Source organism: Pristiophorus japonicus, chromosome 12, assembly GCF_044704955.1.
Source record: "Pristiophorus japonicus isolate sPriJap1 chromosome 12, sPriJap1.hap1, whole genome shotgun sequence".
NCBI classification, from domain to species: Eukaryota; Metazoa; Chordata; class Chondrichthyes; family Pristiophoridae; genus Pristiophorus; species Pristiophorus japonicus.
The window spans coordinates 22,110,770-22,134,082 of NC_091988.1; the positions used below are offsets into that span (position 1 = coordinate 22,110,770).

At 48.4% G+C, this 23,313-nt stretch overlaps 1 protein-coding gene across 1 annotated transcript in view; it reads left to right on the top strand.

Annotated features, from left to right (window-relative positions):
- Positions 1-23,313, top strand: part of adamts9 (ADAM metallopeptidase with thrombospondin type 1 motif, 9) — a 462,662-nt gene that overhangs the window by 168,488 nt on the left and 270,861 nt on the right. The window contains exons 26-27 of the mRNA XM_070895215.1: positions 8,082-8,342; positions 15,658-15,819. Coding sequence (XP_070751316.1) covers positions 8,082-8,342; positions 15,658-15,819 — 423 coding nt within the window. The remainder of the gene's footprint in view (positions 1-8,081; positions 8,343-15,657; positions 15,820-23,313) is intronic.

Consider the following 23,313-nt stretch of genomic DNA (forward strand, 5'->3'; position numbering starts at 1 on the left):
TGAACTGGAAATGGGGCGATGTCAATGCAATTTCTTCTGTGGACCGGGTAGAGCTGCGACTGAAAAAGACGAAGTGTGTCTTCCTAGCTCCAGAGGTAGAATTCCTGGGGATGAGGGTAGCAGCAGATGGGATCAGACCTACTACGTCCAAAACGGAAGCGATCCAGACAGCACCCAGACCCCGTAACATGATGGAGCTGCGTTCGTTCCTGGGGTTCCTGAACTATTTTGGTAACTTTCTTCCCAAATTGAGCACGTTGTTAGAGCCGCTACACGTGCTCCTACGCAAAGGCTGCGAATGGGTCTGGGGGGACAGCCAGGAAAGGGCTTTTGATAGAGCACACAATTTGTTATGCTCCAACAATCTGTTAATGCTATATGACCCATGTAAGAAACTTGTTTTAACATGCGATGCATCGTCCTATGGGGTCGGGTGTGTGTTGTAGCATGTTAATGCCAAGGGTCAGTTACAGCCGGTAGCTTATGCCTCCAGAAGTCTGTCCCAGGCAGAAAGGGGCTACAGGATGGTAGAAAAAGAAGCGCTTGCATGTGTATATGCAGTAAAAAAAAATGCACCAGTACCTGTTTGGCAGGAAATTTGAGCTGGAGACAGATCACAAACCCCTAACATCCCTTTTGGCTGACAACAAGGCCATAAATGCAAATGCGTTGGCCTGCATACAGAGGTGGGCACTCACGTTAGCCACCTATGACTATACAATTCGGTACAGACCGGGCACTGAAAACTGCGCCAATTCACTCAGCAGGCTCCCACTAGCCACCACCGAGGGGCAACCGAGCATGCTGCTGAGATGGTCATGGCTTTTGAAAGCAAAGGCTCACCCGTGACGGCCCGTCAGATCAAAGTCTGGACAAATAGAGACCCGCTACTGTCTTTAGTCAAGAAATGTGTCCTGAATGGGGACTGGGCATCCACGTACGGGGCATACCCTGAGGTGAATTTAAACCATTTCACAGGCGCAAGGATGAACTCTCGATTGAGGCCAATTGCCTTCTATGGGGAAACCGAGTAGTCATGCCCCAGATGGGCAAAGAGGCGTTCATCCGTGAACTCCTCAATGAGCACCCGGGCATTGTCATGATGAAGGCAATTGCCAGGTCACACGTTTGATGGCCAGGGATATTTGCAGACCTGGAACTTTGTGTTCGCAGGTGCAACACGTGTGCCCAGCTGGGCAATGCGCCCAGGAAAGCTTCCCTTAGCCCCTGGTACTGGCCCGCCAAGCCATGGTCATGCATCCATGTGGACTATGTAGGTCCTTTCATGGGAAAAATGTTTTTGGTTGTAGTTGACGCCTACGCCAAATGGATTGAGTGTGACATTCTCAATTCAAGCACATCCTCTGCCACGGTAGAAAGTCTACGGGCAATGTTCGCCGCCCATGGTCTACCGGACGTCTTGGTCAGCGACAATGGCCCGTGCATTACAAGCATTGAATTCCAGGACTTCATGGCAGGAAATGGTATCAACCATGTCAGAACAGCACCATTCAAGCCGGCCTCAAACGGCCAGACAGAACGAGCAGTGCAGATAATCAAACAGAGGATGCTCAGAATCCAAGGGGGTTCCCTACAAAGCCGCTTATCACGCTTCCTGTTGGCCAATAGATCCCGACCACACTCGCTCACAGGGGTTCCACCCGCAGAGCTGCTAATGAAAAGGATGCTCAAAACCAGGTTATCCCTTATACACAGCACCATGAAAGAAATTGTTGAGAGCAGGCGTCAGTCACAATGTGACTACCATGATGGGAATGCGAGGGCGTGATGTATTGATGTCAATGACCCTCTCTTTGTCCTCAACTACACTGCAGGGCCCAAATGGCTCGCAGGTACTGTGATTGCCAAAGAGGGGAATAGGATTCTGGTAGTTAAACTTACCAATGGACAAATCTGTCACAAACACATGAATCAAACAAAAAGGAGATTCAGCAACCCCATAGAAGAAGCAGAGGAAGAACACGATGTAAAGTTCACTCCACCACAGGTGACCAAACACCGGAACCAAGTGGAGGAGAGCCCAGTCACTGTGGGCAGTCCGGACAGGCCTGAGGCACCGCAAACAGCAGACACTCAGGCCAGCGCCCAACAACCGGAGCCCCAACTCAGGCGCTCTACAAGGGAGCGTAAACTACCAGAGAGACTTAACCTGTGATCCCAATAAGACTTTGAGGGGGAGGTGATGTCATGTATTCTACTGTCATCATAATCCATGAATAAACTGACCTAAGTTGTACACCGTGAGAACACTGACCACTAGGTGGTGAACTTGTGGGAGACACTCCTAACCTGGACTTTCAGGTATAAAAGGGGAAGCTCCACCCACCTTCATCACTTCAGTGCTGGCTAATAAAGGTTACTGGTCACAGAGTGACCTCTCTCTAGTGTGGGCCTCGTGTGCATTTGTACTGTATAGTAAGGACATATTATTTACCACCTACCTGCCCTGTCTTCTGCTCCGCTAAAACAATGGCGTCTTTTCTCAGCCAATTTTCTCTTCTCTGCGCCGATTTTGTTAAGTGTAGGGAAAGATTTTCACAAGGGTGCAGTGCGCCGTTTTAGAAAAAAATCGTATTTGGCCAAACTCGCTTCAATGGCCAGAAGTGGTGTAAACTGCAAGTTCCACCTCCGTGACATCAACAAATTGAGAGCTCAAAAAGTCGGACATACCCATTTTAGAAAGGCACAGAAACTTTGGCCAAACTTGCAGATTATTGTCTGCTCAAAAAAAGGGCGATCGTTGAGATACTTTGCCAAATTGTGTCAAATTTGGTGTTTTCGCCCAGGAGTGAACGGGGGCAGTAAATGAGAGGCGAATGGCCTCAGCTGGGCGCTATTCACAGCCTCTTAAACAATTTCAACTGAGTTCCATTCAGCAATCATCCTTCAATCCTTGACTCCAGCTCGATCTGGCTCTTAAAGGGAAGGTCATTTGAACCTGCTGCTGCTCATTTTCAGCAATGCTGAACTTCAGTCACTGATCTCTGGACTATTCAAAATGGCTGCTGGTAATCCCCCTTCAAGGGAGAGGGCCACAAGATTTAATGATGTGGCTCTGGAGGCATTGGTGGGGGCACTGGAGACCAGGAGGGAGTCCCTGTTCCCTGCATCGGGAAGGAAGCCAACATCGCAGGTTTTCCGGGCTGTGTGGCGAGAGGTGGCCCCAAGGTGTTGGCCAGCACAGTGATGCAGAGAAGCCTCACACAGTGCAGGAAATAATTCAACGACCTCTGTCAGATAGTGAAGTGAGTACAAGCTTCCACACCTCCTCCAGACCAACCTCTCAACATCTGTCTGTGCACACTGTGCAAACCATCACTTCCCCACCACTCAACCACCAAGCATCTGCAGATACTCACACTCACATCCTCATCTCACGCCTTGCCTACAATCACAGCTATTCAACCATGGCAGGCATGTCTTCCACATACATAGCTGGACTCTTACTCACACGGAATCCTTTTGCAGGCCAAGATGGCATATAACAGACGTGAGCAGCAGAAAACTGGAGATGGGGAACTGCAGCCACTGAGTGACCTTGAGGAGCAAGTGCTGCGGCTCATTGGCCCGCAGGTGGTGCATGCCGTGGCCGCCGAAGACAGCAACCCCACTGGGGGCAACAACGGTATCTTTATCCCCTCTCCTTTTCCCCCCCACACCAGAAGGCTTCATCATTTTCCAGCTCCTGATATTGTCTGCATTCCTTGCTCCTTTTATGCCCGACTGCCCTCACCTTAATGCGAGTCTTATGCCATTTATGCCTTCAGATAATCAGGCAGGAGCTGTCGATCCTGCACTTGAGAGCCCCCCCAACAGAGTCTCGAGGGAGAGGGAGAGGAGGAGGAACAGGAGGAGGAGGAGCTGAGCGCTGCGTCAATGCTTCTCTCACCCGCAGGCATCAGCTCAGATACTGGCACTACGTGCTAGTTAGAAATTAGGCTAGTAGAGGGTTGATGCACCGGGGCCTAATGGGCTGCATCAAGGCCAAGAGGAAAGGGAGCCTCAGGAGCCACGTCCGCAGAGGCGAGTTCGCGCGCAAGTTCTGCTCCACCGGGTTCAGATGAGGTCCTCAATGGGGAGGCATTCACACAAAGTGTGATGGTCATGCACTCTGACATGATAGGTGCAATGACAAGGGTGCCTGAAAGCCTCTCGGCAATGATAAGGCACATGGAGGAATCTGCCTCCAGCATTGCACAGAGCTCTGCGCACACCATGGAGCCCATCATTGCCAGTCTGAAGACAATGATGGACTCCCAGAGAGACCGTGCGAATCCAAACCTCATGACGCGTGTCATGGGTGATGTGGCAGCTTCCATTGTAGCACAGGCGGAAGCAACTCAACGTCTTAGTGCAGTCATGCAGTCAGTGAGTGCCGGCATCGTGTCTCAGATTGTTCTCATGCAGTCTCAGCTGGATGCCACTTGTGCTCTAACTGCTGCCATCACTGCTGGGTCTACCACAGTCCACCGGGGATCTCACGGTGTCACAGCATCCCACCAAACTATGCTCCAGTAAGAATGGTGGGGATGCTGAGGTGCTGCCTGGAAGAGTGGCAGTGGGTCAGTGGAGCAGGAACCTGCTGTCCTCTCTCAGGATGATAGTATTCCTGAACCCACTACTGCCACTCCGCCATCACACTCGTCGTGTTGGCCACCCAGCCAGCCCAGACTGCTGCTGCCCAGCCTGAGGTGGTGCAGTCTACAGCCGGGTCTTCCAGGCCCAGAGCTGGCCGAGGGCATCCTGCAAGGCCATCTGTAGTCTCTGGCCCGGACACTCAGCAGCCTTCCACCAGTTGTGCCGCAGCCACAGGGGACACATTGCAGAGGAGTACTAGAATAATTAAAGGACTAGAATGTTTAATCTTTGCTGTTGTCTCTCATTTCAGCTTTGGGGCTTCGGTATGGAAGGGAAAATGAATGTGGTGATAGGGACGTCCAGTGTAACTGGGAATTTGGATGGAATTCACTGGAAATCTGATGAAAGGGTTGCTTACAGAATCGCGATGGGCTCGCTGCCTCCTCTGTCATTGTTGTTGCTGCTCCTGTTCTTCGTCCTGTTCCTCCTCTTCCTCCTCTCCTCCTCAGGTGATGCAGCAATGCATGGGGCAATGGCTGTGCCCTTATGATGGCGAGGTTGTGCAGCATGCAGCAGCCAACGACTAATAGGGACACCCGCTCAGGCGAGTACTGGAGGACTCCTCCCGAGCGATCATGCAGCTCGAGTCATGACCCAGGTGGAGAGCGAATAGCCCTTCTCTGCGAGCAGCCAGCCACAAGCTTGATGTTGTGGCTGGAAGAGAGCTGGCACACCGGTCTTGTGCAGGATGAAGGCATCATGGCTGCTACCAGGATAGCGGGCATTCACGGTGAGGATTTTGTGTTTGTGGTCGCACTCCAGCTGCACAGTGAGTGGAAGCCTTTGAGGTTACGGAAGACCTCAGGATTGTGATGCAGTATTCGCAAAGCGATCTGGTTGCAGTCAATGGCATGGGGAATCCTGCTATCCTGCCAAAGCCACATGCACGCTCGAAGGGCCGAATGGCCTACTCCTGCACCTATTTTCTATTTTCTATGTTACTGCTTCTCTCTGGTCTTGGGGAAGGAAATGTAGTCCCTGTCTTTCTGTACAGAGCATCTGTGACCTCGCGGATGGAGCAATGGATGGCAAACTGGGAGATGATGGAGATGTCTCCTGTTGCTCCCCGGAAGGATCCATTGGCGTAGAAATTGGGCGCGATGGTGACCTTGACTGCCACTGAGAGAGCCGTCCTCACCCTGGTCTGATGCTCGAAGTCTGGATGGAGCAGATGGCAGAGCTCTATGATCACGTCCTTGCTGAAGCGTAGCCCTCGAACACACTGCTCCTCAGTGAAATTAATGTAGAGGAACTGGTGCCAGAATACCCTGAGAGGGTAAGGTCTCCTGTTGCCAGCCTTCTCCCTCTCGCCATGTTTTGCTGCCTTCCTCCCTGTCTTGCTCCCTGTGCTGCTCTATTTCCTTCTCTCTGCCTTTACCTTCGCCCAAGAAGCCTCCGACGGTGACGTTAGAGCAGGAGGCCGAATGCCAACACAACCCCCATGAAATGAGAGAAATGTTGTGATTTCAAATCTGCCCTGAATGATACAAGGGAATAGCTACGAGGCAGAACAGTCCTTGAAGTCAAAATTGCTGTGAACTGTCCACCAGCCACTCTGCCTCTGTGTTCGCAAGCTGCAAAGAGTAATGGCCACCAAAACATTGTTTTCAAGATGGCGCCTTTAAATAGCATTCCTCCTCCAGACTCCAACTCGACATGTGAGGCTGTCGTTGTCACCACCAGGCGTTAAGTGAGGGTGCGCTGCCAAATTTCTCTTCCGGGGTGGTAATGGGGCGCTGTGCATGGTGATGACATCGTCATTACCAGGCGCAGCCGAGCGAGGCGCTTCCGGATGGAGCAAGGCGCTACCTTCTAACGTCTCCGCAAAACCCCCGCCTATTTCCACGGGGGAGGGGGGGGCACTGTTCTCGTTGCGGCGGGCAAAAAACCTTTTGCACCCCATTAGCGCCTCCTGGAGACGTTAATGGCAGACGCTCAACAGGCCAATTTTGACCCCTTGTTCTCTAATTGTTATAATTTGACAGTGCAGTGCAGAGGTGTTGCACTATTTTTTGGTAAATTGATGCAAATCTGAATCTCCACTATGCACAGGGTTCTATCCAGTTTTCCACAAGCAACAAGTATATACATTGTTTACATATGTAACATAGAAGTATTACATTGAAGATGGTGTACATAAGATTTGCAAAACTATCATCACGGGTACCAAGTCAAAAGCTCTTTCAAGCTCATGAAAACACATATTAAATCAAAGAATCATAGAATGTTACAAGCCATTTGGCTCATTATGCCTGCACTGGTTTCATAAGAGCCACCACAATCCATCCCTCTTTTTTTAAAGCAGCTCGCTAATTCCCTTTTAAAATAATTCATGGACTCCGCCTCAACAACGGTGTGCTGGGTGGGCATCCTGGCCCAAATTTGCATTTAATTACAAATTTTTAAAATAAAAGATGCCTGTTTGTACTCCTTTTTCATTCTGTTGACTGCTGGCTGACCTGCAGCTGAACTTATTTTATCTGTTTGAATTCTTGGGACTTCAGGCTAGGGAATTGTTCCTGCACTATAATTGATAGACTTAGGGGCCGAAATTGCCCCATTCTATAAGGCCGTTGCAGACTGCCCGCTGAGTCGCCGCGGAGGGGCCGCCATTTTAGAAATTGCCCATCCTCAGTTTTGGAGCGGTGTAGGGGACTGCTCCACCCGTTTTCTCGCCGCGGCGTGGATGCGCCGACCCTTTACCAACCGGCAGCATCCTCTTCCCGAAATTGCCCCGTGGGAATGGCACTGTCACCGGTCGGTGCCCCCGACAGCTTTTGTGTCCGTACCCTTTCTGTGGCTGGGCAGCGCGGTTGCCCTTAAAGGGGAGGTGGCGTTGCGGGCGAGCCGCATCTTATTTATTTTGTCGGCCAACTGCCAGGTCTGACCGACAATTATGCCCGTGGGTTTGACCAGGTCGCCAACACCCTCTTGGGTGCCAGGCCGCTGGCCCGGCCAAAACCCTCCCTGGTGGCCCAGTGTTTGCCACTGAAGTGACTGCAGAGTTCGCAGCGGCCCTCCCCTTTAACTGAAGGGGAGGGACGTTGTGATGCACTAGCGCGATGACATCATCAGCGCAGCACTGATGACTTCGAGCATCGGCCATTCGGACCCGCTCCCATTTCCGCCCCGCTAGTGGCGGCTACTCCGACGCGACCTCACTTCCGCCCCAATGATGAGGCCACTCTCGCCCCGCTTCAAAAAGAAGCACAAAGTGCTGAATTTCTCCCGATTGGCCGCCCATGTATTGGGGTGGACGGAACTCATCAAAAAGGGTAGGTGAAACTCGTTTTGGGCGGTAGGCAATTTCGGCTGCTTAGTCTCACCCACCCCACACTACCAACATAAGCTTTTCTCTGTTGATTTTGCGTTGTTTCTGTACAGAGTTACACTTTTTGATGCTTTATTTTTATCCAATGTAGTGTTCAGTGACCTGTGGCCAAGGGAAAGCAACACGTCATGTGATTTGCATGAACTACAAGAATCAGATCGTCAGTGAGAGTGAGTGTGACCTTGATGATCAGCCACTAATTGAGCAAGAGTGCGCCATGCCATCTTGCACTCAACGACATCATGGGTATGATCGATTTGGACCGAGCGATAAGCCCCTGCGAACACATGGTGATTCAGATCGCACCCAACTCCCGGGAGGCAGTCAATGGAGAACTGGACCTTGGGGAGCAGTAAGTGGCTGTTGGCTAATACTGGTTATTTGGACTGATGGTGATATAAACACATATACATTTAGCAATTATACTTTTTTTTTCCCATTCATAATTTTTCTTGCCAGAAGTTGCGTGTTCCTTTTCCACTGATTTTTCTGCCTTCCGATCCTTCTCTTAATCTCACCCTTCACATCAACTTCCCCAACCACACACCTAGCCACCTGCTGAACCTTGCCACTTCACATAACTTCAAGTAGTTTTGATCACTGATATGGCCATCTCCAATCACTTCCTATCTCTTTTACCATTCATATCTCCTTGCCCACTCCAGCCCCAACACCATTTCCTTGTTCCCCCTGAACAAACTGCCCCAGCTGCTTTATCAATTCATTTTCTATCTATGAACTCAGCCTTCTTCAGCCCTCAACCTGACATGAAACCACTGTTGATGTTGGCCTGCTAAATAACTTCCTCGCTTCTATTTACAATCTATATTAACGACTTGGAAGAAGGGACAGAGTGTAATGTAGCCAAGTTTGCTGACGATACAAAGATGGGAGGAAAAGCAATGTGTGAGGAGGACACACAAAATCTGCAAAAGGACATAGACAGGCTAAGTGAGTGGGCAAAAATTTGGCAGATGGAGTATAATGTTGGAAAGTGTGAGGTCATGCACTTTGGCAGAAAAAATCAAAGAGCAAGTTATTATTTAAATGGAGAAAGATTGCAAAGTGCTGTAGTACAGCGGGACCTGGGGGTACTTGTGCATGAAACAAAAAAGGATAGTATGCAGGTACAGCAAGTGATCAGGAAGGCCAATGGAATCTTGTCCTTTATTGCAAAGAGAATGGAGTATAAAAGCAGGGAAGTCTTATTATAGCTACATAAGGTATTGGTGAGGCCATACCTGGAATACTGCATGCAGTTTTGGTTTCCATATTTACGAAAGGATATACTTGCTTTGGTGGCAGTTCAGAGAAGGTTCACTAGGTTGATTCTGGGGATTAGGGGATTGACTTATGAGGAAAGGTTGAATAGATTGAGCCTCTACTCATTGGAATTCAGAAGAATGAGAGGTGATCTTATCGACTGATTTAGACGAGGGGATTAAATGTAGTATCTCCAAATTTGCGGATGACACTAAGTTGGGTGGCAGTGTGAGCTGCGAGGAGGATGCTATGAGGCTGCAGAATGACTTGGATAGGTTAGGTGAGTGGGCAAATGCATGGCAGATGAAGTATAATGTGGATAAATGTAAGGTTATCCACTTTGGTGGTAAAAACAGAGAGACAGACTATTATCTGAATGGTGACAGATTAGGAAAAGGGAAGGTGCAACGAGACCTGGGTGTCATGGTACATCAGTCATTGAAGGTTGGCATGCAGGTACAGCAGGCGGTTAAGAAAGCAAATGGCATGTTGGCCTTCATAGCGAGGGGATTTGAGTACAGGGGCAGGGAGGTGTTGCTACAGTTGTACAGGGCCTTGGTGAGGCCACACCTGGAGTATTGTGTACAGTTTTGGTCTCCTAACTTGAGGAAGGACATTCTTGCTATTGAGGGAGTGCAGCGAAGATTCACCAGACTGATTCCCGGGATGGTGGGACTGACCTATCAAGAAAGACTGGATCAACTGGGCTTGTATTCACTGGAGTTGAGAAGAATGAAAGGGGACCTCATAGAAACGTTTAAAATTCTGGCGGGTTTAGACAGGTTAAATGCAGGAAGAATGTTCCCGATGTTGGGGAAGTCCAGAACCAGGGGTCACAGTCTAAGGATAAGGGGGTAAGCCATTTAGGACCGAGATGAGGAGAAACTTCTTCACCCAGAGAGTGGTGAACCTGTGGAATTCTCTACCACAGAAAATAGTTGAGGCCAATTCACTAAATATATTCAAAAGGGAGTTAGATGAAGTCCTTACTACTCGGGGGATCAAGGGGTATGGCGAGAAAGCAGGAAGGGGGTACTGAAGTTGCATGTTCAGCCATGAACTTATTGAATGGCGGTGCAGGCTAGAAGGGCTGAGTGGCCCACTCCTGCACCTATTTTCTATGTTTCTATGTTTCTATGAAACGTATAAGATTATGAGGGGGCTTGACAGGGTGGATACAGAGAGGATGTTTCCACTGATGGGGGAGACTCGAACTAGAAGGCATGACCTTAGAAGAAGGGGCCACCCATTTAAAACAGAGATGAGGAGAAATTTCTTCTCTCAGAGGGTTGTAAATCTGTGGAATTCGCTGCCTCAGCGAGCTGTGGAAGCTGGGACATCGAATAACTTTAAGACAGAAATGGACGGTTTCTTAATCGATAAGGGGATAAAGGGTTATGGGGAGTGGGCGGGGAAGTGGAGCTGAGCCCATGATCAGATCAGCCATGATCTTATTTAATGGCGGAGCAGGCTCAAAGGGCTGTATGGCCTACTCCTGTTCCTATTTCTTATATTCTTATGTTCTCCCAATAACACCCTCATCCCACCAATTTGCTTATTCACTCCCACCCTGGTATAGCTCCCACTTTTGCATCCCATGTCTGAGGTACACAAATTGGAACATATCTGGTGCACAACTTGTTGTTGTCTTCTTGTTGACTGCCAAATTTGTCTGGACCATGTGAAGCATTACTGCACTTCCCTCTCCCATCTCCCCCACCTTCAGTTCATCTCTTCTATGAGACCCATCTTCTGTCCCCTTCATCCTCACCTGCACCTGACCATTCAACTATGTTTCTTCGTCCCAGTGCTCATTGACATTGTGAATAGTTTCCTTTATTCAGGGATTGTTCTTCCTTTGCAAACCACCATGATTACTCCATTCTCAAAAAGCTCACCTTTAACCCCTCCATTAATCCCATCCAACTACTGCCCAATCTCTAATTTCCCATTCTTCTCCAGGAATCTTGAAAATATAATTGCCTGCCTGTTGCATGCCCAACTCTCTCACTTCCCCATTCAATTCCCATCAGTCCAATTTCCACCCTACCCACAGCACCAAAGTCACCCTAGTCAAAGTTAGCACTTTATCCCTCCCCTATCCTACTTGACCTCTCTGCAACATTCAACAAGTTTGCTTTTCCACTGCCTCTCCTGCATGCTCACCTCAGTGAGACTGCCCATGAATTATTCCATTCTTACCTGTCCCAATGCATCAGTGCATCTCCAGCAATTATGTTTTACCTTCGACAGTCACACCTGAAATCCTTCAAGGTTGCATCCTTGAACCCGTCCTCTTCCTCATCTGCATGCTACCCCTTAATAATATCATTCATAGACATGGGCTTCGAAGTGTACATTAATAATACCCAACTCTACCACTGTACTATTTCCCTCAAATGCACGACCATCTGAGTTCTCAAACTATCTGTTTCATATTAATTCATAAATTAGCCAGAGTATCAGAGAATTGACTATTGGGAAAACTTAAGGTATCATTTTCAGTCCCTATGAAAAACTATGTAGCTATGTCATCAATTCTATTCCCCTTCCTACCTGCTCCCTCACGCTGAATCACAGCACACAAGAGTCTCAATGTTTTGTTCGACCCAGTATTAAGCTTAAAACCTCAAATCAATTCACAGGAACTCATTTCAACAGGCTTAGCCTGTTGAGCACAGTTATTGGCATCTCCATCTTCATCTTGGCAAACCGCAACCCGCGTTGGAACCCTCCAGCTACTAAGACTTCTTACTGCTGCCTCCACAACATTGCCCACTTCTACACCTATATTGCAGGCCTTCGGTTCTCCTACCATCCATAAACTGCAATTTCTTCAAAACTCTGCTACATTTATCCTCCCACATTAAGTTCCACTTGCCCATCACCTGGTCCTTAACTGGCATACACTGGTTCCCTGACCCCAATGCATTCAATTTGAAATCCTTGTCCTCATCTATAACAGCCTTACCTCACACTATCTCTGCAATCTCCACCAGCTCTATACCGCTTTCTCTGCTTCCCCTCCCTTCATCCTACCACTGGTAGCAGGGAATTCTGTCATTGCAGTTCTACTCTTTGTACCTCCCTCTATAAACCTCTCCACTTCTACATCTCTCTCTCCATCCTTTTAAAAACCTCCTAAAATCCCACCTCTTTGACCAAGCATCCTGTCACTCCTCCTAACCTTACCCTAAACTACTTGCCTTAGTTACAACATGGCCGTGGTATCTTCTCCAGTAAGCAGTCCTAAATCAGACATACATTATTTATGACCCATTATTTGATATTAACACCATATCAAATCTATAATTCACCTCTGATTGCAACACTTGTCATAAAGCTTACAAAGACATTGGCCTGGATATTAACGGGTGGATTATGTAGGCGATGGGGGCGGAGTTTCAGACGGGAACGCCACAGTTTTAACTCCACAGCGTGCGTCTTTTGACCTTGACAGTTCTCTGCCTGATTGACAGGCTTGGCTTCCAGTCAACAACAAAAACAACTTGTATTTATCTAGTGCCTTTAAAATAGTAAAATGTCCCATGGCACTTCACAGAAGCATTATCAAAAAAAAATTGACACCGAACTACATAAGGAGATATTAGGACAGATGATCAAAAGCTTGGTAAAAGAGGTAAGTTGTAAGGAGCGTCATAACGGGGGAAAGGGAGGTAGAGAGGCAGAGAGGTTTAGGGAGGGGATTCCAGAGCTTCGTACCTTGCCAGCTGAAGGCATGGCCACCAATGGTCAAACGATTAAAATCAGGGATGTTCAAGAGGCCAGAATTGGAGATGCGCAGGTATCACAGAGGGTTGTAAGGCTAAAGGAGATAACAGAGATAGGGAGGGGCGAGGACCAAGGACGGATTTGAAAACAAAGATGAGAATTTTGAAATCAAGGCGTTGCTTAAAACGGGATCCAATGTAAGTCAGCGAGCACAGGAGTGATGGGTAAATGGGACTTGGTGCAAGTTAGGACACGGGCAGTAAGTTTATGAAGGGTAGAACGTGGAGGCCTGCCAGGAGTGCATTGGAAAAGTCAAGTCTTGAGGTAACAAAGGCATGGATGAGGGATTCAGCAGCAGATGAGCTGAGGCAGGGGTGGAGTCGGGTGATGTTACGGAGGTGGAAATATGCGATCTTAGTGATGGATATGTGGTCGGAAGCTCATCTCAGGGTCAAATACGACACCAAGGTTGCAAACAGTCAGGTTCAGCCTCAGACAGTTCCCAAGGAGAGGGAAAGAAATAGAGAAAGAGAGAAAAGAAAAGAAATGAAATGAATGAATGTATCTATCTATCTATCTTTGAGGGACACCAAAGGTAATGGTGCGGGAGTGGGAAGAGAAACCATTGCAGGTGATTTTCTGGCTACGATTGAATAGATAAGAATAAAATCACAAGTACAGACCCACCCAGCTCAACGATGGTGGAGAGGTGTTGAGGAGGATTCAGTGGTCAACCATGTCAAAGGCTGCAGACATTTTGAGAAGGAGGAGGAGGGATAATTTACCTTTGTCACAATAACAAAGGATGTCATTTGTGACTTTGAGAAGAGCTGTTTCAGTACAGTAGCAGGGGCAGAAACATGATTGGTGGGATTCAAACATGGAATTCTGGGAAAGATGGGCACTGATTTGGGAGGTGGCAGCATGTTCACAGACTTTGGAGAGGAAAGGGAGGTTGGGGATGGGGCAGTAGCTTGCAAGTACGGAGGGGTTAAGGGTTGTTTTTTTGAGAGGGGTGGTGACAGCAAATTTGAAGGAGAGGGGAACAGTACCTGAGGAGAGGGAACCGTTAACAATGTCAGCTAACGTGGGAGCCAGGAAGGGACATTGGGTGGTCAGCTGTTCAGTGGGAATAGGGTCAAGGGAGCAGGAAGTGGGTCTCATGGACAAGATGAGCTGGTAGAGGGCCTGAGGGGAGATGGAAGAAAAACTAGAGAAAGATGTAAGTTCAGGGCTAAGACAAGGGGAAATGTTAGAGGAAGTTTGGCATGGTGGAAGTTTGAACTGATCGGATGGTCTTAATATTAGTGACAAAGATGTCCATGACTTCCTTGCACTTGTTGTTGGAGGTGGGGTGGAGGAGACAGGGGGAGAGGGGTTTAAGAAGACGGTTAACAGAGAAAAGAAGCCAGGTGTTATCTTTGCATTCCAGCATGATCCTGTAATAGTGAGCAGTTTAGGCAGACGAGAGCAAGACCAGATAGTGCTTTATGTGGCCCAGATAGATCTAGCAGTGAATGGCTAAACCAATTGTCCACCATATCCATTCAGGTCTGCATCCCTCGGACTTAAGGGAGCGGAGATGAGGGCCCTACCAGGGGAATGACCAGAATGAGAGAGAGTAATAGTTTTAATGGGGACTAGGGCACCAAAGGTGGAGGTGAGGGTGTGGTTGAGCAGATCGGCAGAAATGCCGTGGACTCTGGTGGAAGCCGCAGGACAAGGCAAATCCGATCCATGATCCCGGTGAGCTCCGATCCCAGAATGGAGGGGGGGGTGGGGGGAGTGTCCAACCCCCGACCCCTGCAATCTTTGTATGGCGGGGGGAGCTCGTGGGGGGCTAGGAGGAAGCACTCCTCCTCCTCCTGGCCCACAAGGAGTGCTACAGAAGCACTTACCATCTCCCCAAAGATGTCCTCGCTTCCCTTCAGCTGCTGGGTTTGCCAAGGCTATGTAAACCCAGCAGGCCACAGATAAACCTGCAAAACAGGTTAAATCAGAGGCCGCCAGCCTTATCAAAATATTTCGGATGTGACATTAAACCAAGGTCCCGTCTTCCCTTTCAGGGGGATGTGAAAGATCCCAAGGCACTATTTCGAAGAAGAGCAGGGGAGTTATCCCCGGTGTCCTGGCCAATATTTTTAACCCTCAATCAACATCGCTAAAACAGATTATCTGGTCATTATCACTTTGCTGTTTGTGGGAGCTTGCTGTGCGCAAGTTGGCTGCTGTGTTTCCTACATTACAACAGTGACTGCACTTCAAAAGTACTTCATTGGCTGTAAAGTGCTTTGGGATGCGCCGTAGCCGTGAAAGGTGCTGTATAAAATGCAAGTCATTCTTTCTAAATTCCAACCCGCCTCCTGGGAGCGGTTTGGCTGCCCACCCCTTGTCCCACTTCCATTAATCCCGAAAGGGGGCGGGTTGGAGGTGGGTTGGAGGTTGTTTTTTTTTTAAATTTTAACCTTTTATCCGACCCCAACAAACATGTTTTTGGGTGTTAAAATTCCAGCCCATTGTTTTAAAAAAAGAAGTTGAATTTATACGGCACCTCAGAATGTCCCAAAACATTTGGACCAATGAATTCACTTTTTTAATGTAAACATGGAATGGGCCTGCTGTTTATTCATTGGTTTAGTCATGTTTCAATTCCTGTTTTGTTTCTTTTATAGTGTTCTAGTACCTGTGCTGGAGGGTTCCAAAGGCGTGTTGTGGTTTGCCAAGATGAACGTGGATACGATGCCATTAACTGTGCTGAACAGGCTAAGCCTGTTGAAATGAGGTCCTGTGAATCTGGTCCTTGTCCTCAGTGGATTTATGGCAACTGGGGAGAGGTAGCGTTTCTTCTGCTAATAGTTTTATCATCCTTTACTAATAGGCAATTTTTTATTTTATAACATGGTATTTGACTCGCTGACACAACGGGAATTTTGTAAGATGTAGAGGCAAAATTTACGTATTAATTTCCTACTAGCAAGTTGCAGAATAAGCAATGCAAATGAGATCACCTTTACATAATTCAAGTTTAATCAAAGTATTAACATAAGAATTAAAGCAGTTATTATCCGAAGTTTAAAATTGGCAATGTTCCAGTGCTTACCCACATGAAGGCAGTGCATTCAATTATATTTGGAGGTTGAACAAACAAGGGGAAAATCAGGGGAACATAATTTCCTCAAGATTGATGAGCCTAATTGGATTTTTTACCCCCTCTGAAGCAATTTTGACAATAAAGTACATTGGCTCGGAATTTGCGGTCGGTAATAATGGTGAACTGTCAACGTTTGCTGTCATTACCGCTCTGAAACTGACCGCAACTTCAGTATTTAGCGACTGCAGATCTAAACATGGAAATCCTAAGTCTTCTTTTTATTCGTTCCTGGATGTGGTTGTCACTGGCAAGGCCAGCATTTATTGCCCCATCCCTAATTGCCCTTGATAAAGTGGTGGTGAGCTGCCTTCTTGAATCGCTGCAATCCATTGTGGTGAAGGTACTCACTCCCACAGTGCTGTTAGGGAGGGAGTTCCAGGATTTTGACCCAGCGATGATGAAGGAACGGCGATATATTTCTAAGTCAGGATGGTGTGTAACTTGATGGGGAACTTGCAGGTGATGGTGTTCCCGGGCGCCTGCTGCCCTTGTTCTTCTAGGTGGTAGAGGTTGTTGGTTTGGGATACGCAGCTGAAGAAGCCTCGGCGAGTTGCTGCAGTGCATCTTATAGATGGTACACACTGCAGCCACGGTGCGCCTGGGGAACTCCTACAACGATGTCCTGGAGCTAAGATGATTGACCTCCAACAACCACAACCATCTTCCTTTGTGCTCGGAATGACTCCAGCCAGTGGAGAGTTTTTCCCTGGATTCCCATTGACTTCAATTTTACGAGGACTCCTTGATGGCACACTCAGTCAAATGCTACCTTGATGTCAAGGGCATTCACTCTCATCTCACCTCTGGAATTCAGCTCTTTTGTCCATGTTTCAACCAAGGCCGTAATGAGGTCTGGAGCCAAGTGGTTCTGGCAGAACTCAAGCTAAGTATCAGTGAGCAGATTATTGGTGAGTAAGTGCCACTGGATAGCACTGTCGATCATACCTTTGCTGATGATTGAGAGACTGATGGGGCGGTGATTTGCCAGATTGAATTTGTCCTGCTTTCTGTAGACAGATACCTGGGCAGTTTTCCACATTGTCAGATAGATGCCAGTGTTGTAGCTGTACTGGAACAGCTTGGCTAGAGGCGCGGCTAGTTCTGGAGCAAAAGTCTTCAGCATGACAGCCGTGAAGTTGTCGGAGCCCATATCCGTTGTTGTATCCAGTGCGCTCAGCCTTTTCTTGATATCACGTGGAGTAAATCGAATTGGTTGAAGACTGGCTTCTGTGATAGCGGGGACCTCAGGAGGAGGCTGATATGGATCATCCACTCGGCACTTCTGCCTGAAGATAGTTGCAAACGCTTCAGCCTTGTCTTTTGCACTTGGGTGCTGGGCTCCGCCATTATTGAGGATGGGGATATTCATGGAGCCTCCTCCTCACGTTAATTGTTTAATTGTCTACCACAATTCATGATTGGATGTGGCAGGACTGCAGAGCTTTGATCTGATCCATTGATTGTGGGATCGGTTAGTTCTGTTTATTGCATGCTGCTTCCGCTGTTTAGCATGCATGTAGTCCTTGCCTAGGTTGGTACCTAATTTTTAGGTACAGCTGGTGCTACTCCTGGCATGTTCTTTTGCACTCCTAATTGAACCAGGGTTGGTCCCCCGGCTTAATGGTAGAATGAGGGATATAACGGGCCATGAGGTTACAGATTGTGGTGGAATACAATTCTGCTGCTGCTGATGGCCCACAGCGCCTCATGGATGCCCAGTTTTGAGCTGCTAGATCTGTTCTGAATCTATCCTATTTAGCACGGTGGTAGTGCCTCACAACACAATGGGGGTGTCCTTAGTGTGAAGACGAGACTTCGTCTCCACGAGGACTATGCAATGATCACTGCTACCAGGTAGATTGGTGAGGACGAGGTCAAGTAGGTTTTTCCCCTTGTGTTGGTTCTGTCACCACCTGCTACAGGCCAAGTCTGGCATAATGTCTGTTATGTATGGAGAAAGAGTCAGACTGAACACTGTGAGCTCAAAGTAAAGTGTGACCTTAGTCTTTTATTGCAGGTCTCCAGAGTGCCTCTCTGACTTGTGAGGCCTCCTTAAATACCTATACTCCCAAGGGATTATGGGATCCCTTGGGACTCCAGGGGATCAGCCCTCTGGTGGCTGTACAGAGTAAATACAAGCTTACATATGTAAAACACTCCCCCTGTCAAAGTCAATAGTGTAACTATTTACAATGTATGTCGATCTGGGGCCCTTCTTGCCCTGGTTGATTGTCTCGGTGTGAAAGCTGGTGTTGTTGGATCATTTCTTGGGCCCTCGCTGGGCTGCTGTGCAGCTGGCCTTGCTGGGCTGCCTAATGTGTTGGGTCCTGCTGGGCTGCTGTGGATGATGGGTTCTGCTTCGTGGTCAACCATGGTGCCGGTTGCCACTGGTGTGTATGTTGGGGGATCAAAAAAGGTAGGGTCCAAGTTGGATTGCTCAGGGTAGTCTGTAAATCTGAGTTTGATTTGGTTCAAGTGTTTCCGGTGAATGAGTCCATTTGAAAGTTTGACCCGAAACACCCTGCTCCCTTCTTTGGCCACGACAGTGCCGGGAAGCCACTTGAGACCTTGTCCATAATTTAATACAAATACAGGACAACTGATTTCAATCTTGCGTGACACATTTGCGCTATCATGGTATGTACTTTGTTTAAGCCACCTGCTCTCTACCTGTTCATGTAGATCAGGGTGAACGAACGAGAGCCTTGTCTTAAGTGCTCTTTTCATGAGCAGTTCAGCAGGTGGGATCCCAGTGAGCGAGTGGGGTCTGGTGCAGTAGCTAAGCAGGACTCGGAATAGGCAAGTCTGCAGTGAGCCTACAGTTACCCTCTTTAAGCCTTGCTTGATGGTTTGCACTGCTCTTTCTGCCTGACCATTGGGGGCTGGTTTAAACGGGGCAGCTGTGACATGTATGATCCCGTTACGGGTCATGAATTCTTTGAACTCAGCACTGGTAAAACATGGCCCGTTGTCGCTCACCAGGACATCGGGTAGGCCGTGTGTGGCAAACATGGCCCGCAGGCTTTCAGTAGTGGCAGCGGACGTGCTAGTCGGCATTATCTCGCATTCAATCCACTTGAAATACGCGTCTACAACCACAAGGAACATTTTACCCAAGAACGGGCCTGCATAGTCGACGTGTACTCTAGACCACGGTTTGGAGGGCCAAAACCATAAACTAAGCGGCGCCTCCCTGGGTACATTGCTTAACTGCGAGCATGTATTACATCTGTGAACGCAGGATTTTAAGTCCACATCGATACCGGGCCATCACACGTGGGATCTGGCTATCGCTTTCATCATTACGATGCCTGGGTGGGTACTGTGGAGGTCATTGATAACGTGTCTCTGCCCTTCTTGGGAACCATTACATGATTTCCCCACAGAAAGAAGTCTGCCTGTATGGACATTTCATCTTTGCGCCACTGAAACGGCTTTATTTCCTCCGGCATTTCCACTGGGACACTAGACCAGCTCCCGTGAAGCACACAGCTTTTGACTAGGGATAATAAGGGGTCCTGGCTTGTCCAGGTTTTGATCAGCCGGGCAGTGACGGGTGATTGTTCACTCTCAAATGCTCCCATAACCATGGCTAAATCTGCAGGCTGCGCCATTTCCACCCCCGTGGTGGGCAATGGCAGCCTACTAAGAGCATCGGTGCAGTTTTCTGTGCCTGAACTGTGGCGGATGGCGTAGTTGTATGTGGACAACGTGAGCGCCCATCTCTGGATGCGGGCCGATGCTTTGGTATTTATCCCTTTACTCTCGGAAAACAGGGATATGAGTGGCTTATGATCAGTTTCCAATTCGAATTTTAGCCCAAACAGGTATTGATGCATTTTCTTTACCCCATAGACACACGCTAACGCTTCTTTCTCAATCATGCTGTCGGCTCTCAGCCTTAGACAGACTCCTGGATGCATATGCAACTGGTTGCGGTTTCCCGAAGTCATTAGTTTGTTGCAATACACACCCGTGCCATATGACGACGCATCACATGCTAGTACCAAATGTTTACATGGATAATACAACACAAACAATTTGTTTGAGCATAACAATTTTCTCGCTTTTACAAAGGCATTTTCTTGGCTTTTGCTCCAAACCCATTCATCCCCTTTTTGTAGTAAGACATGCAGTGGTTCTAACAGTGTGCTGAGACCCGGTAAGAAGTTACCAAAGTAGCTCAGGAGTCCCAGAAACGACCGCAGCTCCATCACGTTCTGTGGCCTCGGTGTGTTCTCGATTGCCTCCGTCTTCCCGTTGGTGGGCCTGATGCCATCCACCGCAATCCATCTTCCCAAGAACTCCACTTCACGCGCCAGGAAAACACACTGCGAGCGTTTTAACCTGAGCCCCATGTGGTTGAGTCGACTAAGAACCTCCTCCAGGTTCTGCAGATGCTCGACTGTATTCCGACCTGTGACCAAGATGTCGTCCTGGAAGACCACGGTGTGCGGGACCGACTTCAGTAAACTTTCCATGTTTCACTGGAATATTTTATTTATAACAGATGCCCGTTTGGAATTCAGAGACCTTTGTGTGTTGATGCAGGTGAGGCCCTTCGATGATTCCTCCAGTTCCTGCGTCATGTAGGCTGAAGTCAGATCCAGCTTCGTGAACGCCTTTCCTCCCGCCAACGTTGCAAAGAGGTCGTCGGCCTTTGGTAGTGGGTATTGGTCCTGCGGGGAGAAACGATTGATAGTTACTTTGTAATCGCCACAGATTCTGACGGTGCCATTTCCCTTAAGGACAGGAATGATCGTGCTGGCCCACTCGTTGAACTCAATGGGTTAAATGATGCCCTCTCGTTGCAGCCGGTCTAGCTCGATCTCTACCCTTTCTCTCATCATGTACGGTACTGCTCTCGCCTTGTGATGGATGGGTCGCGCCCCTGGAATTAGGTGGATCTACACTTTTGCGCCTTGGAATTTCCCGATGCCTGGTTCGAACAGCGAAGGGAACTTGTTTAAGACCTGGGCAGACGAAGTGCCATCAGCGGGCGATAGTGCTCGGATGTCGTCCCAGTTCCAGCGTATCATTCCCAGCCAGCTCCTGCCGAGCAGTGTGGGACCATCGCCCAGTACCACCCGGAGTGGTAGCTTGTGCACCGCTCCATCATAGGAGACCTTTACGGTAGTACTGCCGATTACAGGAATCAGTTCTTTCGTGTAAGTTCTTAGTTTCGTACGAATTGGAGTTAATTCTGGCCCTGAGGTCTTATTGCACCACAATCGTTCGAATATCTTTTTGCCCATGATGGACTGGCTCGCACCTGTGTCCAGTTCTATTGACACCGGGAGTCCATTTAGTTCAACATTCAGCATTATCGGGGGACAATTCGTGGTGAATGTGTGCTCCCCATGTACCTCTGCCTCCTCGGTCTGAGGTTCTGGTTCGTTGTGATCCTCCATGGATCTGTCCTTCTCTGCAACATGGTGGTTTGCAGGTTTAAGAGGATTAGCAGCTCGCCTGCACATACATTGAAGATGTCCCATTGTTCCACAGCCCTTGCAAACATACCCTTTGAATCAGCATGAATGGAAACAATGATCACCCCCGCAGCGCCAACAAGGTGTTAATGGCCTTGCATTCATCACCTTTGATGGTGGACTCTGAGACATCTGTGGACATGCAGCTGCAGGCATGTGTGACCTGCCCTGTATGTTGCGATTCAAAAACAACATCACTTTGTTCACAGTACTTGTATGCTGAGAGATTTGTTTAGTATTCTCACTGGTGGCAATGAATGCCTGGGCTATCGCTATGGCCTTACTCAAGGTTGGGGTGTCGACAGTCAAAAGTTTGTGAAGTATGGTTTCGTGGCCAATGCCAAGTATAAAAAAGTCTCTGAGCATGTGCCCCAAATGTCCTTCAAATTCGCAGTGCCCTGCAAGGCGTCTTAGCTCGGCGACATAACTCGCCACTTCCTGGCCTTCAGATCTTTTGTAGGTGTAAAACCGGTACCTCGCCATCAGAACACTTTCCTCCGGGTTCAAATGCTCTCGGACCAGTGTGCACAAATCATCGTACGATTTCTCCGTGGGTTTTGCTGGAGTGAGCAGATTCTTCATGAGGCCATATGTTGGTGCCCCACAGATGGTGAGAAGGATCGCCCTTCATTTGGCAGCGTTCTCTTCCCCATCCAGCTCGTTGGCCACGAAGTATTGGTCGAGTCGCTCCACAAAGGTTTCTCAATCATCTCCCTCCGAGAATTTCTCCAGGATGCCCACTGTTCTCTGTATCTTTGGGTTCGCTATCTGTATCTCGTCACCAGTTGTTATGTATGGAGAAAGAGTCAGACTTTACACTGTGAGCGCAAAGTAAAGTGTGACCTTAGTCTTTTATTGCAGGTCTCCAGAGTGCCTCTCCAACCTGTGAGGCCTCCTTAAATAGCTGTGCTCCCAAGGGATATTGGGATCCCTTGGGACTCCAGGGGATGAGAGTAAATACAAGTTTACATATATAACAATGTCTTTCAGGACTCAGCCAGCTCGGTTAGTTGTGATGCTACTGAGCCAGTCTTGGTGATGGACATTAAAGTCCCCCACCCAGAGTACTTTCTGTGCCCTTGCTACCTTCAGTGCTTCATACAAGTGGTGTTCAGCAGGGAGGAGTACTGATTCATCAGCTGAGGGAGGGCAGTAGGTGGTAATCAGCAGGGGGTTTCCTTGCCCATGTTTGACCTGAAGCCATGAGACTTCATGGGGTCCAGAGTCAATGTTGAGGACTCCCTGGGCCACTCCTTCCCAACTGCATACTACTGTCACCTCGGGTGGGTCTGTCCTGCCAATGGGACAGGACATACCCAGGGATGGTGATGAGACATTGGCTGAAACGTTTGATTCTATGAGTATGACTATGTCAGGTTGCTGCTTGACTAGCCTGTGGGACAGCTCTCCCAATTTTGTTAGTGACGAGGACTTTGCAGGGTTGACTGGGCTGGGTGTGCCTTTGTCGCTTCCGAAGCCTGTGCCGAGGTCGATGCCACGTGGTCCGTCCGGTTTTATTCTTATTATTGTTTCTTGTAGCGGTTCTTGTTACAACTGAATGGCTTGCTAGGCCATTTCAGGGGGCAGTTAAGAGTCTACTACATTGCTGTGGGTCTGGAGTCACATATAGGCCAGACAAGGTAAGTGTTAAGCTCATAATAAAGTAATGCAACTGAGTACTGTAGACA